General features: G+C 39.5%; 1 protein-coding gene across 3 annotated transcripts in view; it reads left to right on the forward strand.

The window, feature by feature from the left end:
* The window catches only part of cacnb4a (calcium channel, voltage-dependent, beta 4a subunit), a 37,005-nt gene that overhangs the window by 7,865 nt on the left and 10,454 nt on the right, over nt 1–18,686 (forward strand). For 2 of the 3 annotated variants that reach the window (XM_051405155.1, XM_051405154.1), the window contains exon 3: nt 18,329–18,448. In XM_051405155.1, the coding sequence (XP_051261115.1) occupies nt 18,329–18,448 (120 nt within the window). Of the gene's footprint in view, nt 1–3,811; nt 4,202–18,328; nt 18,449–18,686 lie in introns of those variants that run through there. The other variant, XM_051405156.1, reaches the window with a different exon arrangement.

Raw genomic sequence — 18,686 nt, forward strand, 5'->3', positions numbered from 1 at the left:
CTACCTAAAAACAGCGTTATTTGATTGAGGCGAGTCATTTCAGTTGCAACTGTGGAGTAGTAAGATTTTTGGGTTTGTCTGCCCAGAGGCAAAGCTGAGCAATAACCATTCAACAATCTTAACACAATGTCCATTGGTCATCATTGGCAAAATGTTGTCCTGGAAGCATCTACTGTATGTTTAACACACGATAGCGTCACAACTGTTCAATATGCAGTCACAAATCTTTACAGGTGTGCATTTGAGATCAAAGTGAAGGCAGAGGTTCCCAAAATCGCAAAATGACTTTTTCAATGTGCAAAGTTAGGGACTTGGTAGCTGAATTACATTGCATTCTGCATGGTCGCAGTCATACCCCTGTCTGTCGCTCTGTCGCTCTGTCTCTGTCTCCCATTTCCCGTCCCCCTCCTCACTACCTCACTAAAATGAAGGAAAAAAAAGACAGGCACATGATTAACTAGTTCAGTTCATTACGACAATTGCAAGGATTTTAGAAGTTGCCAGCACTTATTTTGAGACATACTGAGGCCCTTTGTTTCCACGGCCAGGGGAATATGTAAAGAGATATGAAAGTAGGAAATGCATCCAACGTGTTTTGTTAGAACTACAAAATACTGTACAAACAGCATGTTTTTGTGAGAAACCGTCTTTGTTTTAAATGCAAATTGCAAATTGAATGTTCCACTGTAATGAATTCAGCCTCGGCTAGTTTAATGGTTTTGTCAGCTGAGGCTGACCAGAAAATGGCATTTTAGTCGTGGCATAAATGCAGCTGTGAACCAAAGACCTCATCACTGCCTCTTTCAAACATAGACTGAATGGAAGTCTTTGCCCATATTCACATCCTGGGTCACCAAGTTTAATTCCCTTCTGTCCGAAATGCAGAGTATGAATGTAAAGCCTACAGATTAGAATAAAGTCTCATTTTGGGATGGAAAAGCTTATGATGTCGAAGCTTTCGCTCAGAAAATTAAATTAAATTTATGAATCACAGTACATTAAAAAGACTTCTCTTTAACCTAATTTTTCAGCTTGCAGCCTGCAAAGTGATAAGGAAGGGGCTTCTTCGCACCGGTAATCCCTCTTATGTAGGTCACTTGGCTCAACTCAGCAGCCTTTCATTTGTGAATTACTTGATGGGGCCTGACTGCTCTCATAGCTCCACGCTGGCACCATCCACTAGTCTGCCAGTACCTCTTGAGTAAATCTGTAACCCCTGGAGACCACCTAACAAGATTACCCATTAATAGTACACTTCTGGAGAAAACAATTTCAGTTCTCCCTCTGCTCAGCTGTGTTGGCTACCGCTGCTCTCCAATTACTTCCTCACCTGTGTATGCTCAATGAACCAGTCTTAAAACTGGGAACTGGGACAACAGCAAAAAGTTAGAAGTTACAACTCACTCATGCACACAGACATGGGCTGCAACTCAGGATTATTTTAATGTTTAGTATAAGTGGATTTAGTAATTTTGTTTTTAGTAATATTTTTAAAAATAGAGAAAAATGTCTGTCAAGTGTTTGTCTTGTCTCACCAGCAGTCCAAAAGCCAAAGACACTCAACTACCAATGACTTAAAACAGTGGAAAAGAAAAAATTCTGACATTTAAAGAAAGACAATGTTTGGCATTTTTGCTTCACAAATGGTCAATTGATTAGGAAAACAGTTGTCTTTTGATTGACAAATTGATTGATCAATTAATCAATTAACTATTTCAGCACTACTCCTTCTACTGACTTATATCCATCCCCTTGTGGCTTGACCTCACCTTAACCATAACTGCTACATGCCTAACCCTAATTCAAATCCCAATATTAAAGATTATATATGAATTACACTGCCAGTAGGTGTTGCACTAGAGCACAGCATGTCCGACCAAAACGAATGGGCGCCACCAGACTCTGTAGACAAAATCAATCATTTTACCTTTGCAGATGATCGTAAAACACACTTAAAACAGGACAGAGACAAAATTAAACTCACTACAGCCGTCTTTTTTAGTCTTTCCGCAGTCTTTACCACTGTTGTTTTGGTTAAACCCCTAATTCACACGTTCGATGTGTACATTTTCGCAACACGGGCTGCAACATAAATAATCCTTTGTGACAAATGTGCCTGTTAAAGTCCACTGACAGGTTCAGATTGTTGTTTTAAGTGTCTGATAACAGTATGGAAAGGATCCCTACAGAGATAGACCTTTTGTTTAAAGAAAAACAAGTGTAATATAGCTATTGCTTGCCACCAGGCTCCCTAAACAAAAACTGTATTGAAGGTAAATTTTCCTTGCATATCATTTTAACATCGTAACTTCATTCTAAGTGGACGGAAACAAAACTGTTATTTAACCTTTAAAACTTCTCATGATTCCAACCCTACACCTAAAACCAAGTCTTAATCATAAAGTCAGTGATTCAACTTGTGGACACATTTCTCCATCCTTTATCCATTTCTCTCTCAAAATAAAAACCTTATGTGCTAATGTGCGCCTTGTGGCACACTAGTGTCAGCTGGAACATTAAATTAACTGTTTCAGTGCTTATTCTTAAAGGCTTCTCCTTGATCTATGTAGCGTTCTTGAATAGGCCAGAGAGCTGCTGAGGACTCAGTGGCACACAGCTCTGTGATGTATAAACTCTGTTCTTCCTCTGGAATATCTGATAGATGATATAGCCACCCGGTATGTTTGGAGTCGTGCTTATTCAGAGAAAGAAAACAGAAAACTGGCAGGTTTGACGAAGATGCATCATCTGATAGCAGCAGGTGCATCTGCTGTAGCACGGTGTGTCAGGAGAGGGCGCTGTTGCTCTACTTTGTCAAACAAGCAGCTGAGACTCAGACAACAAAAAATATTGCCATTTCACTTGAACTGTATAGTAAAACATATAGATGTGCAATAAATGCAGTTTTTTTATTTACCCTTTTTTTTATTAATTCAACAGGGATGGTGGACTGTATTCCCCTCACATGAGTTGCTTACCATATGTTGTTGAAACAGGATATAAGCATGGAGGGAAATATTAGATATTAGTACTAAAATTAGATTTACATCTAGACCGCTTTTACAATGCTCTGGTTTGATTAGAATATTCTGTTTTTGTTCTGTAAATTTGTTCCTCTTCATATTTTAGTTGCAAATGTTTTTAAGTGACGCTGCGATACAAATTCTACACTCGAGGTTCACTTAATTAGTGAGCTTCCAACTGTATCCCACTGCCATTTCTGCTAATAATGTACATCAAATCTCTTGGCCAGGATTCATAAAATGAAAAACTGTGGAGATATGTCTGATTAGGATAGTTAAAAAGCAATGGTTTTAACAGTAACTTCACTCATAAAAGGTGTCAAACCTCATGTAAACTCTATTTCTCTCATTTCCTATATGATCAATTTGCCTGAACCAACATTTATAGATTGATTTTATGGCACCAGTGCGTTCATGAAGCTGTAAAGACATGAACACTTGTTGTAAGAGAGCATCAGGTCTGCCTCCTGCTTAAAGTATCATCACTCAGCTCTTCACTGTTGCTGTGATTGTGTGTGTGTAAATTAAAGCTCAGTCCTTGCAAATGAGTGGTTAGGTGGTTAAGAGATTACCTTAAACACACACATCCATGCACATAATGCACACAGTTTGCTGGTTAACGCTGCTCTTGGGCTGCTGAACCCCCACCCACCCATCCACCCCCCACCCCCACCACCACCACCACCACCTCCCTCTCTGCCTCTTCCTTGTTCAGTATTATTGACTGGAGCCTCTATCAGCCAATCGGCAGACTGCATCCCACCTCTGTCATCAGCCAGTGCTAGAGGAAGGGATTGGCTTGTGTGATCTGAGCTTGGAAGGCAGATGAAATGCCAGGTCTGCTCTGCCTCTGGGGATAACCAGGCTGCCTTATAATGGGAACCAACACTCGCTCAGCTCAGGGGCAATAACATCCAATTCAGCAGCAGGAAAAACACAGGGCTCCACCTTATTTTTTTTTTCTATCTGCTGCTCTGGTGGGGTCTGGTTGCTCTGTGGTCTACCTTCATGTGGAGAAAGAGACTGCTGGTGGGCTCTGTCACTCATCATCCAACCCCTCTGGAACAGGTTGATCCTTTGCTGTTCCTGTCGATTTTGCGCCGAAGAGCTGCTTTTTGGAATCCCACTCCTCCATGTATGATAACTTGTACCTACATGGATTTGAAGACTCGGAGGCGGTGAGTGGAGGGGCGTCTAGCACTTGTAAAGCATGCTTCTCTGTTGTGTCGTGGATGGTTGAACCCTTTCATGAACACCCACGGAATGCATTGAGACTTGAGGGGCTGAGCGCGCACTCTTCTCGGGGGAGTTGGGGGAAGGGTGTGCACGAGCGCGTGTGTGTGTTGGGGTGTGTGTATAAGGGGTCCTCAAACATCCAACTGTACAGTTTTCTCAGCGATGTTGCCAGTCAGATAACGGTTCTCCTCCTGTCTGGAGTGAGCGTCTGCATATCTGTACAGTATTTCTTTACCCTCTCACCATATGGATGACTGGCCAGTGTCCATGCTGTAAAGCTCTGTTTATGAGCATTGTGGTTTCAATTGTATTTTTTTCCACTTGTTTGTCAGTCTCCCTTCATCAGATCCCACTCTACATCATCAAGGTTTACTGCAAGGATCAGCAGCTATAACCATAATGATCGCACACTATGGCCATCTGTATCACACTGATGTGCTGTCGGATCCGCAGCGTCTTTCACACCAGACATGAATGCATGCATGGCAGAGAAAAATCACATTCCCTTGGCATTAAGTATAAATTCTCATCTTTACCACACACAGGTGATGGTACACACTGATATATGGACCTACAATCTGCCTTTGATACAAAGAGGGAAAGATTATTATTGACGGGAAGAGTGAGCATCCATGAGATAAAAATGTGTTGGAGTAGCAGAAAAATGCTTACAAAGGCAATAAATGTAGGAGCTGCTGCTGGGTGGAGGGGAGGAGGGAATCCCGCTGAGCCAGAATCTGTCAAGACCTTTCTGTAACTGAACCTGACATCCTGGCTGCCTCTTGCACATTAAAGGTGGAGGATATTTTTTCACACATTCTGTCCTATACAAAGTATTAGCAAGGGAATGCAGGTTCTGTTTCAGCAAAAAACAACAATTTTTTCATTGTTGTGTCTTGAAGAATGAGCTCATTTTCATCTCTCTAGTCTAGTTCTGTCAATGCTGTGCGTTTCTACAAAGGCTTTATTTTATCTAAGAAACTAAAATAAACACTACATGGCCAGAAAAATGTGGGCAGATATGCATTGCACCTACAGCTATATGTGATTGATCAGCATCCCAGTCCAAAGCCATGGGCATTAGTCTTCTTAACAGAACCCATTCTTCTGCTTTCCGCCTGAATCTGAACCTGGCTGCAGGGATTCGCTTCTGTCCAGCAATCAGAGCATTAGTGAGCTCGGCCACTGATGTTGGGTGATAAGGCCGGGCTCACACTGGGTGTTCCATTTAGTTCAGGGCTCTGTGCATTTTAAGTTCTTCCACACCAAACTGGGAAACCTTTCACGTTAAAACAGAAAAAGCCCAAACCCTGAAAAACAGCCCCAGAACAAACACACATAGAGACAGGGGTGTCCACATACTATTGGCCAGATAAATGTTGTGAAGTGGGTGGCACTCCAAATCCCCATTTGAAATGTAATGTAGTTGGATTCTCTTGGATAACTGAACAGTGCTGTTGATTTATGTCCAGGCCAGTTATGCCCCAAAGATTCTTCACCAAACAGGGCAGCTGTAGTAAACTCAGAATGCTTCACTGTTGCAATTGGGAACCAAACATTTTTATGATAGCTGCTAAATTCATCCAGAATTAACCCAGAATCTGAAAAGTGAACTGCTCAATGCTTCTACAAAGCGGAAACAAGCAGTGAACACAACATTGACGTGTCATCACCTTGCAATTGGATATGGCAAAGTGTTGGCAAACATTTGCTTATTTCCACATCGAGCGGAGAAACCGTATCATTCATTTGGAGTCGTGTTTCTGGCGGCCTGTCAAATACAAGTCCAATATTCACTCTCTTTTAGCTCTCTTTTTGGTCTCTACTAAATCCTGAGGGAATTATCTGTCCTTTAGCTGTTAAATGCACTGTACACTGTGTTCACTAGCTAATTGTTAACTGTGCCTGTCTGCTGTGTGGTGCTGAGCAGGTAGTGTACAATGAGTTTTTAGCCCTTTTTTCTGAAAACAGCTGCCTGTAATTGCTAGAAATTACACTATGAGAGTGTTGAGATTGAACCAGAACAGTAAGGTTTTAGCAACAATTAACTGAAAGTCTGAATGTGTTACTCTATACTTCATACCATCTCTTTCTTGTTGTTTCAGCTATTGTTAGTATGTGATATTGTCCCATTACAATGGGCCTGAATAACTGATGAGGCTGGAGACTATTCCTTCCTTCCACTACAGACTGTTCAGGAAATGGATTCTCTGTAAAATCCCAGTGTCTGTTCAACAGGTTTCATTACATTTTTTGGATTCCCTTTTTCCAATTTCAATCAAACAATTACCCCAGACATGTTTCTGTCTACATGTCAGGTGTGCAGGTCTTCTCTGGTCCACTGTCACAGCATCCTTTGAGTCAAACTTGTTCATACACAATCAGTGCTGCTGAGTTCCATGCTGTACCAGGGTTAGGGCGGTATTGGCAGCACTACAGAAGACATCTTTGGGGCTCTTACTGTCCTTGTGGTTTGCTATCAGCACTTGTCATTAGCTTGTGGGTGTCTGGAGTTTTCAGAAGTGAGACTTTGTCCAGGGACTTCTTAGGCAACTGGCAGAGAAACTAACACATCTGTTGCATCCTTGAGCTGTATTGACCTGCAGGTTCTCTTGTGTGACTCACTTCCAGTGAACTGTAAATGTGTCATAAGCTACTCAGGGACATTGTTCGGCACTCAGGCCATGAATGAAATGTGAGATGGCCATATATAGTAGTATATGTCCATGCCACCACCCTGCTGTTCATTGTAAATTTTATTCTGAATGTTCTTTCCAGCACAGCCATGCTTCAGGTTCATACAGCTGTGCACTTTCTTGGTCACCGACAGATTGCACCTGCATTTTAAGACAAATCATGTCAATATATTTTTAGAGTAAGTTTAAAAACAGCAAGACATGTTGGAGAGTTGAAGTGCGTTGCTCAAAACCACTGACCTGTTAATGCGCTACCAATGTTTTCACAATTTTCTAACAAAAATCAGGTGATATCTTGTGCTTGTGCACCATTGCCTTTTTAGGGCCTTGGACCATTTATTGATTTATTGATATTATTTTTAGCACATGTTCCTCAGACCCTACATTTATTTTGTAAAGTCAAAGCAAAGTTAAATGCAGATGTTAGTTTTAATAACGGCATTGAAGAAGATATTTCTCTCCCTAGCTTGAATGATGTAACCCACTTACTACTGTTTTGTACATATATAGTGTTGTTAAATGTATGACTCACCTTTACAAAAGCTATTATGTAGAGTACAAAGCCTAGGAAACCTGCTGCAGTGGCTGATTAGTAATTGTACTATTGTACAGAAGACAACATTGTGTACATGAAAACTTTTAACCCTTTAATGGGTCCAGTGTGTAACATTGAGGAGGATCTATTGGCATAAATGTATTATAATCTTCATAGGTTTGTTTTCATTAGTGTATAATCACCTGAAAATAAGAATCATGTTGCCTTACAATGAGACAGGGGGAACCAGTCCTCTGTAATGGAGTTCGCTATGTTGAACCACCAGGATTCACCACTGAATCCTACAGATGGGTCCTTTAAACTTCATGAATAAAGTGATGTATGAGAATCATGAGCTCTAGTCTCTTATTTGGGCCCTGTTGTTATAAAAGACCCTAGAGATACAGTATGTTTCCACTTCTCCGACCTTTTTGGTGGTAGATATAATGAAGAGAGAATGCTTTTAGCCTTTTAGCCTGGATACGATAGGCGCGGAGGTCAGGGGAGGAAGAAGGATGGAGATGGGACAACAGACCGAGCTTTGGCGTCTGAGCAGATAAAGCTTGAGTGTGGTGGGATGGATTCAAGACTGGCCACTTGACACCGTTAGATAATAGCCTCACAAACAACTCTTTGTCAGTGTGTGTGTGTGAGAGTAGAGACAGCAGACAGAAAGAGAAGAGGGGCAGAGATTGGCTGGCAGAGTTGTTGCTTGTGTCTGTGCACATTAGTAATTTTGGGAATGCTGTAAAGTGGTGCCTCGTGCTCTGAATACGTTCTGTCCTTCCCAGGAAAATGAGCTGAATGACATCATCTTTGTCAATGTAAAGTGGAAAATGCAGGGATCTGCAATTAAATTACCAAACACACTTGCACAGTGGATAGCCTTTTGTCTACTTCTTGGCTTTAAAGAAGTCCAATTTAGTCTCGTGTTTGCACAAGAGACCACATCAATCCAATCCAAGATGTCATACATAAATTACAATGCATTTACATTTTTACTTGAGTACTTGAGTATACACGTACATCAGCACCCACAGGCATAGATTTGGAGTGGCGAGGTGCACACTGGTCCTTTAAGTGCCAGTTTCAGTTTCCCTTCCAGCACAACAGTTTTAGCTTGTGGCTGAGGGTGTTGGGTTTCACACTGTTAACATAGAGCATTGATCTACGCAATCTGCTCAATATGGGACTTTTTTAGAGTAATCTTTTATGTTAAAGATATTCTTGTAATTTAGACATGGCTTGTTTACAGATTTAAACTTTGGAGTGTAAGGTTTTCCAGAATTATTTAGAGGCTTTAACATGGTCTCATTGTGTGTTTGCTTTTGACCAAATTGTGTTGTATTCCTGTGTCCTGGGTTATAGTTGAGATGTACGTGATTTCTAAAAATCATTCCAATATGCAGATATATGGGATGTGTGCACAAAGTTTTGAATATGAATATGATCTTGCTGAGACACACAGGTGCCAATTAAGTCAAGAGTTTTATAAATGAAATTAAAATTAAATGAGTGAATAGGTACCACATGTACATCTATAGAGATTACTTCCCTAAACAAAGCCACAGACGAGTACCGAAGAGTGAATGATGCCAACGTGTGTTTACTCAGAAGGGATGATATAAATGAGAAATGTTGATCTACAAGTAAATAAACATTTATCCTTTACATACATAAAGACATGTTCACCATAAATTGATGCTCAATGTGGTATATAAAAATTTACCAGAATGCAGAAAATTAAGTGTTTGATTTTCTGGGAAAGGACCTGTCATGAGAATTTGGTTAAACATGCACAAATTGTTTGAGAGTTGTGGCATTTCATATCCAGTAGGCTCCACCTAGAGGATTATGGCAACCAAGACTATATTCATCCAAATATTTTATGTACCAGTTTTGGTTAAATTGGATTAAAATGCACAGGAGTGTTAATAGAATTAACATTCTGTTTAGGTATAAATTGGTGTGGCGTCAACTCAAAGATGTGTCTTGAAGCAGCACAAGCAAAACCAGATTTTGCTTCTATGGTCAGGAGTAGTTTGCCAAAATGTAATGTGCTCCACATGGTGGCGCTCTTGTCACCAAAAACTAATGGGATCTGTCTAGACACAATGCCTAACTTTCTACCTAATTTCACTTAAATCTGTTTGGTGGTTTTTGAGATCAGTTCTGAAATTATTATTGCTCAAATGAGTTAGTTGATTAAAGTTATTGTTGGTTTCAGTTTCTCAAATGTGAGCTTTTGCATCTTTTTTCATTTTGTATCATTGTAAAGTAAATATCTTTGGGTTTTGGACTGTTGGTCAAATAGATCAAGAAATTTTAAGCCTTGGGTTCTAGATACTAGTGATGTGCAATTCTTGCTGTTTTTCCACATTTGAACTACTTTAACTAATCAATTAATTGATCAATTGAATGGCAATAAATGGAAACTCTCTAATAAGAAAAAAATGATTAACATAACTAACAAAGAAGCAACAATACAGGTTTGAAGTCCTTACCTTCCAGTCTGATGTAACTATGTATTTTCTGTTTCCGAAGAGGTGATTTATTATTTCGAATGGTGAAACATCTACAGTGGCCAGCGGTGTGGGGCTTTTATTTTCCTTTCTCTCCATTCCTTCAGTTATAGATTTCATTTGTAATGAGGCAGTAAATAACAGTTATTTGTATCAAGGAAAGACTCCCATGGCTCTGAATGGATCATTAGCAGAGGCGCCTGGAAACCCTGGACAAAGGCATTAATCCTTTCTGTCCAGCCTGGCAGGTTGATTTCAAAGGCTTACTGCGGTACAAATCCTCTGTTGCTCATTTGGCCATTTATTTTCATTAAATTATTGATACACGATTGTAGTATTTTTTTACTGAAGCCATATAGTAGGCTTTCAGTGCACTTCAACATTCAGGACAAGAACACGTCTTTTTATATCAACTATTCAAAGTCGTCTTTTTATACCTGGAATGCTACCATTTGGGTACAAACACGATAAATACTTTCTTTCCCTACATTTGATGGAAGTTGAAAGTATAATTCCAGAATAATAATTTCAGTCAGATATTTAATTTACTCACTATTTGCGAGCCTATATGTCATAGTGATAATACAGTTTATCAAGAACATACTCTACCTCTGTCTCTTTCATTGTGGCATATAAACAGCTGATCACAACAGAGAATGAACATCTGTTCTGCAGTGAAAGTGGCCCAGAATGGTAATTGGATGAGATGGTTGTGAAAAAGGAAGGTGTTATTGCAGGAGAAGAAATTGATGAACAGGGCAGAATTTCAAGCAATACATCATGCCTTAGTCCTGATGTCAAGCAACCCTTTGTAAGCATGTTTCCTGCTCCCATGAGCTTTATCCCGATGTGCATGTGTACAGTTTTTACAGCTGCTTCTACATATTTTGACATTATATTTCTTTTTACTTTTATTTATCACAAATTGGAGTTATTTACCAGGTTTCTGAGAAGACTGGATAGTGTATATGGTGTTTGTGTTACAGTTTTTCGTTTGTAATTGCAAAGATTAATAACATTCACAGCATAAAGAGGACAACCATTTCCAGTAATTTCTAAATTTATTTCTGTAATCTAGAACTTCAAACTTCACTTCAGTGATTACATTTCCATTGATTAATCTACCTTTTTTAAGCATTTTGATAAAATAGTGAAAAATTACAATCACAAAAAGATTGAATTGAAAGTTTAGATTTTAAATTTACAATGAAATAAAACAGATCATCCTCATATATGAAAACATTTAGCTTGACAAATGACTGAATAACATAAAAAATATTACTAATAGCAATACCAATCACTCATTGATTATCAGTTATTGCTGTGATCCTTTAATCGTTCATTCCTGTCATCATCTTGTGCACAGGAGTTACTTTACTTACTTCATTAATTCATATTTTTGTGAGAAATGTTCATGATCAAAGTTCCTCGCAGAGATTCTATTGGCTATTTAAAGACGCACTCGCGCCTGCAAAATCACACATTTTCAGCTCTTAGGAAATTAAATGTTGTCAGTCTATCCGTCTGTATGGTGCCCCTCTGCGGACGGATACTGTTAATAGGTTGTGTCGAGCAGAGTATGTGACAGCATCCATGGGGGCAACAGACTGTGCCATCATCTGTTAGGTAAACATTTGTGCTGGGGCCCAGTTTTTCACCCCATTTGGCTGAGTCTGCAGGACTCCAAACGTCCACCAGCTGGCTGTCCAGCAAAATGGAAATCAGATCCTCCCCAACCTGATGAGATATATATGATTTTTTGGGTTTGTGAATGACTTTGAAGATGATCATCTTCTTACACCAAAAGTGATTTATTGCACCATATAAAGCAGAATGTATACCGTATGTAATATATTTTGAAGACAAAGCTCTGTACGAAGCATTTAGTGCTACAGACACAATTCAGTCAGTATTTTATAAAAAGGATTAAGCATTGATCACCCATAATTATTTTAATACCAAAGATCTTAAGATATTATTTTGAGATGTTTTAAAAGTTGTCATTAAGAAATATTGATCCAGCTGTGTTATGGGGATGGAACATTACTGGGCTTAAGGGCAATAAGTCCTTCATACAAATTCTTTGGAAATACAAGTTCTCCAGCTGACCGGTTTTAGCAAAAGCTGGAACCAAGAAATTGAGGAGATCAAAAACCGGGAAGTAGCGAACAACTCCAAACTCACTGCTGTCTGTCTGATAGCTACTGGCTCCACAAATGTGGCTTGACGGTCCAGATTCAAGCACACGAGGTTAGTCAGAGATGGAACGCCTCCATGATCTTCACGCTTCAACAGCCAAGTGGTGACATCCTGCATCCCACAGCAGCCACTTGGACAGAGAGACAGAGATGTACTCTCATCAGCCAAGATCCCTGTAAAATAATGAATTTGACCATTCGAACAAGTTTGATTTTATAATATTTTGTTGTCTGACCTTAAATGCAGTATATATTTATTTTAATAAACTGTTCATCTAGCTTGTATAGGGTAACACAATTAGGGAGAGCCGCTTTAATTGTTTTGTAGCCTTTGATTTTTTATCAATGAACCATATTATGTGTGAGACACAGTTGGTTTGTGTTTGTACAGGGAGAGATTCCTGCTCATCCAGGTGTTAGAAGCACAACAGTCAGCTGATGTTCAGTTTTGGAAAAATGAATAGGACTTCTGCTGCAGCAACTGATCCAGTATTCTTTTCTGAATGGTATTTGAGCCAAATTTGAGTTTCCTAAAAACACTGAAACTCCCTCTACTATCCCAAAGGGATCCAAATTGTCCAAGGTCAGTTATATAGTATATAGTAAGATCTGTTTTAGCTGTTGCGGTTTTGTCACATTGCATTTAAGATAGCCTTTGAGTTGTCAGCTGTTATGTTCCCTACTGATTTTATTTCATGGTGTCAAACAGATAATATGTGGAGATAAAGGCTGACAGAGAAGAGTTAGAATATTAGATTATTGTGTGATACCAATGTGTGAGTGTTTACACAGAAGTGCTTTTGGAACACACAGTAACATGATATTCAGTGGACTGTACTGTATGACAGAGAGAATGCTGGATCACCTTCCCCGCTGTCAACATGAAATTATTATGTTGTGATGCGTGAGATGGGGACTTTGTAAAAGAACACTCTGCTTTTTTGTGTTAGTAGACTGTGGAATAGGTTAGTAAAGGGAGTTTATGTCTTGAAAGTATTTCATAAAAGAAGAAGAAAATATGAAGTAATATTAATATTAATATGCAAGATGACAAAACTCAGAGCATATAGTTTGTTTAATTACCAAACCATGTCAGATGCAACCATTTAAAGGAAAAGTCCAGTTCAGATCTTCTTTTTAGATCTGGAAAACAGCACAATGCCTTCAAACCACAAATGTGTTTCAAAATAAAACATTTCACAGTCACATCGTCTTCAGGTGAATATGTTAAAAACAAACTACACTACATGCATATATTTAGCAATAAGCAGGTTGTATGGGCAGTCAGACCTTCAAATTGGTGGTTCAAATGGTTGTTTAATTGGTGTTTTTTAATCACCTTGTAACTACAGGTGATGTGCCATGATGTGAAATAATAAATAAAAAAGAAATAAAATTAAATGCAATTTGTAGTACACTGCTTATCTGAGAGTGTGGTGGTTTTTATTTTGAAAGAAGACAGAAATTATTATTAAAATGGCACTCAAAATCTTTTTAATAATATGTTCAGAAAAAAAGGATGTTTACTTAATTTTTGTATAGAAGCTAGCTATGCATTGATTTATTAGTTCACTTTCTTTAATCTTCTGAAGGTGAATACTGAGTGCAGGAAGTCTGCTGTTGTCGTGTGTGTCACCCGGAGAGGGATGAACCGCTTTGATTGTATGACATGAAAGTAAAGGCGTCATTAAAATTCATGAGAACATTCATGTATTATGTCACGGTGCATGTCACGGCCATTGCGCTTCGCTCTGTACACCATTACATCATGCAATATGGTCCCATATCATAACAGGTTTTTACATGTTACGTCACACTAGGCACTGATTGATGCATGCAGTAGTTGCCTGTTCAAGCCAATAAATACTGTATGTGAACTGGCTGGCAACACGAACAACACTGTGTTTAACTGCTTTTCTATAGAGCTTTTATGTGTCTATAAATAGAAAGTGACAGACAAAGGCAGGTTTGGACTAAATGACAGATAAAGTCAGACTCACTGGCAAACAAAGAGGGTTACAAATGACTCTAGACAGGTGGGTTACAGACACCGCAGGGCCTATGAATCATAAAGGATACTGTCAGTGGTGGCAACTGTAGTAGCAGCAGCCATACGCACTCTCATCTTTCAGTCCTTCCTTTAATTTAATTGCTGGTGACAAGGGGAATAACTGGCTCCTGACCCGGGAGAGTCTGGTGTGTGCGGCAGCCTGCAGGCGGCCGTGCGCTGTGTCCCCCCCCCGTACCTGTACTAGAAAGCAATGATGAGCAGTAATTAGCTCGTGGACCCCAGAGTGTCTGTGCACTGAGCTCGTTGTTCCTTGCCTATGGGGCAGGCGTCCAGTGTTTATGCTAATGTGGTGATTACTCAGCCGTAGTGTAGCGTGAAGTACAGATTTTGTGTTACATAGTGGCAACATCTCACTCACTCCTTTACAGAGACAGAATGGAGAACAACAGCTGAGCGGACTAGAGAGAGAGAGGGAATGAAAGAGGGAAAAACGCTGCTGTGATGTGAATTCATTTCAGTCCTTAAATTATATAATAACATGATAATATATGTCCTTGTTTATACTTTAAGATAGGAGTTTTCAAAGTGCTGTGGGCTTCCTCTCAGAAAAAGCTTGGAAGATTGAATGATGAATGAATTATGTTATTTGATTCCCAAATTCTCTTAATTGATAGACTTTCTGCAAGTGTCACTCTGCCTGCTATGTTCTGATTATGATAAATTAAGGGATCTTACTTATTTCAAGCATTTTTACCTCATAAAAAATGAAAAAGCATAAACATTGATTTAAATTATAATGTTTTGAACTATTTTTTAACTTTGACTAGAAATATCTGGTGGGCCAAATTGAACCTTATGGCCAACTTTGGGCAGCCATACCATAGACACTCAACAAATGAGCCAAGATAGCCCAATATTGCTATTTGACAGAACTTCAGACTACACTAAGTACATACAATAAGCACTCTGGGCGAGTGGGAAAACAATCAAATTCCCTAAAACTATTGTATCTCTGAACTCTCTTTAACCAAATCACACACGTTTAGTCTGTTAGTGCAATCTCCATTTGATAACTGATCTAATATTTGTTCACTTCCATTCACTGAGCCTCCTCCTGCCTCCCACTTTGAAAACCTCTGCTCTAAAAGAGATGTTTAGCATAAGAACAGTAGGTTCAGTTCACCTGAGAGAAATGAAAAGAAAAAGGGCCGGGTTGATTTAGCATCCAACCAGTGTGAGTAGCACTGCTAAGGTTAGCTTGTACTTGATGCATACTACAAGTGATTCCTCTAAAGCCTCATTCAGACTATGTCTGAAAAAGTAGGCTGTTATCCTGAGCATGCTTTGTTCTGTGCAGGATTATTGGAGGGATTGGGGGAGTCTGTATCCCCAGTGTCTCACGTATCAATTAATTGCAATAGCATTAGTGGCCATGTACAAGTTTTATAATCTCTAATTATTATTGTTCTGATTACCAGGTGGAATTACTTTTTCAAAGACCTACCTGCTATAATATGAAGGTTAACTAAAGTTAGAGAATCAGTTTCTAACGAACCCGGTACAGTAGCTGAATCTGAAGGCTGATATTTTGCAAAGCAAATGTTAAGTATTAGTTTGTTTTGTCTCAATAGGATGATGATATGTTATTGTATATAAGTATACTCAGAAACACACCTTAATAATTTATCCCCCATCTTTCAAGCAGTCAACACTCACAATACTCACAAAGGCCAGAGTAGCTGGGATAAAAGTCATTAAAAAATGTACTTTTGCATACATTATTGTTGGACAGTCACAACAAATCGTATTGTGAATGTTACTGCAGTAAGCGACCAATACTGTTTGAATAAATTAGAGGGATCGCTAATGGCTGCGTTCACAGGGGAACAGTGCTGCACCAACACTGCCATTTTCTGACTGTTTGTTATTTTGATGAAATCAAACATGAGCAGCCACTCCGCTGTATGTAACCCACAGATCCGCTATAACATGGTGCAGTTGTAGCAAATTGGGCCTGAAGCCAGATCTCCCACATGGGAGCACAAACAGCTCCAGTACCGGTCAGCCAAAGGTGATGTCTTCAGTGCCAAGATGCCCTGGTAACAAATGCATAGAGTTAGCCATCTTTGATGATTGATGGATGTATAGTACAAGTCCATTAGCCAGGAATCCACTCCCAGGGCCCTACTCAGGTGTGCAAAGTGTGTGAACTTTTCATTTCACGCTCAGAGGCAGGTGACATTATGCTGATGCGTTTGCTGTGCTGCTGTGTTTGCAGGATGTTGGCAAAGTCTAATCTTACAATATTGTTGGATATCCCAACATCAATATGTAGGTATATACAAGGGTACAATATGTCATTTAAATAGGTACCTGCTCAACCCTGCAATGTATACTAGGAATATAAGAGCTATATGATATAGATATATGGTATAATATGAAAGAACAAAGGTCAGTAGCAAGGAACCTTATTTGTACATCTTTTCAGCATGGTGGCCATGGACTGAGATCTGAGAGTTGTGTGCTGGGTTTGCGGTGTGATCATCACTGATGATATCTTGCTGTATGTGCTGTATGTAATGCTGGAGCTCGGTGAGCACACTGGTGCTGTAATAACTCGTTCTCCAGCCGTCTCTGTGCATCCACTGTTGCTTCTGTTTATGTTTGCACATTTTCCTCAGCTACTCGGTCATAATCTTGCTGTCTCTTTGGTTCTCTCTCTCTCTGCCTTGAATAAGTGGGTGGGCGTTTTTACTGCTCCTCTAAGCCAGTAGCCACTGACTTGTAGCTAATAAGGATGAAGAGTGAGGGAGTGGGTGAGTTAGGAAGGAGATGACTTCACTGATAGTGATGGTATGAGACTGATCTCCAGCCTGAGGCAGACTGGTACGGAAAAGCGGGGTGGGATCAAGCCACCCAGTGTTAGACACATACACACATACAGTACACATATAACCAGTAACTTTATAATCTGATTTTAAGGACAAGCCAAGAAATGTCCTCTTAAACCAAAATATTTTTATAAGGCCTACGTATCTGCAATAAACCAAGGTCTGTATTTCACAGCTGTTTTTTTTCTGGCCACTTATCTTTTTATTGAGTTTTCGGCGGACATGGCAAAGTCTGTACATCAAATACAGGACAAAGCACGGTGCCGGTGAATAAAACAGAAACGACTTAAAGGTCCAGTGTGTAGCATTTAGGAGGATATATTGGCAGTAATGGACAGTGTTGGGCAGTAACTCATTACTAGTAATAATATTACAGTCCTCTAAAAACTAATAAGTTGTAATTGTCGAGGAAACTAGTTTGGAAGATGGAAATGTTAACATTCAGCAGCTGGAAAATATTCCATTACTTTGATTTTAGCAAACAAAACTTTAATCGTCAAGTCTGAATTCTGGGAAAAAAAGGATACAATTACCAATTTTGTAGAGAAGTAGCAGAAAAGTAATATAGCTGGTAATGTAATTAATCACTGTTGGCTGGGAGTAATAAGTAATTATTTTGCTTTTTAAAAGACTAGTGAGTAATATTTAAAAAATTTTGAGTAACTAGCCCAGCACTTCTAATGGAATATAATATTCAGCAATATAATGAGGCTGATTTCCTGTTGACATCCCAGTGGTGGAGTATTGTGCCTGTGCCTCTGTGTTTCTAATCGTATTTCTGAAAATAAAAACACCATCTTTCTGAACCTTCCCTCCCAGCTGGTTCGTCTTCTTTAATCTGTCAGCCTTTGATCCTGTATGGAGAGGAATACAACCAGTCATGTGACACAGCAACACACACACACGTGCACACACCTGGGTATCTATAACCTCCCACTCCCATTCATTTGCTCAGTCTCTGTGGTTTTAAGAAACAGGCTCTTATTATGTCCTGCATCTATTTGCACTGTTTTGCATTTAAATGTGTTTAGCTCTGAATAGGACATATCAAATTACACATGGTTGGTTTATTATTGGATTTTGCCCCTTGGATGTCAATGTTAATCTGTATCACATACAGAAAGTTGTCACCCTGGGGCTGTTTCACCAATACTGGCACTCTTTATCTGTCCTGGTAACATGATATGTCCATCTTCTGTGTCCTGTTGTACTCCAGGGCTCAGCTGATTCTTACACAAGCCGACCATCTGACTCAGATGTGTCCCTGGAGGAGGAGAAGGAGGGCGGCCGGCAGGAGAGGGAGCAGCAGGCCACTGTCCAGCTCGAGAGGGCAAAGGTCAGCTTCACTGGGACCTATTTACAGGACAATAGAGACACACACTGCACTGTATCACACAAAAGACACATGATTCAGTTTCACTGACTGCACTGTACTTCTGGTCTGCATTAATGGTTGTCTAAAGGTTGTCATATGGTCTAAATATAGTCCCTGATACACCATTTACACTGATAGATTTGTTATTCCTCATGATACTGGGTTAAACTTAAACAATATGATGTGATAAAAAATATTT

The sequence above is a fragment of the Dicentrarchus labrax genome, unplaced genomic scaffold, assembly GCF_905237075.1.
Source record: "Dicentrarchus labrax unplaced genomic scaffold, dlabrax2021, whole genome shotgun sequence".
In the NCBI taxonomy this organism is placed as follows: Eukaryota; Metazoa; Chordata; class Actinopteri; family Moronidae; genus Dicentrarchus; species Dicentrarchus labrax.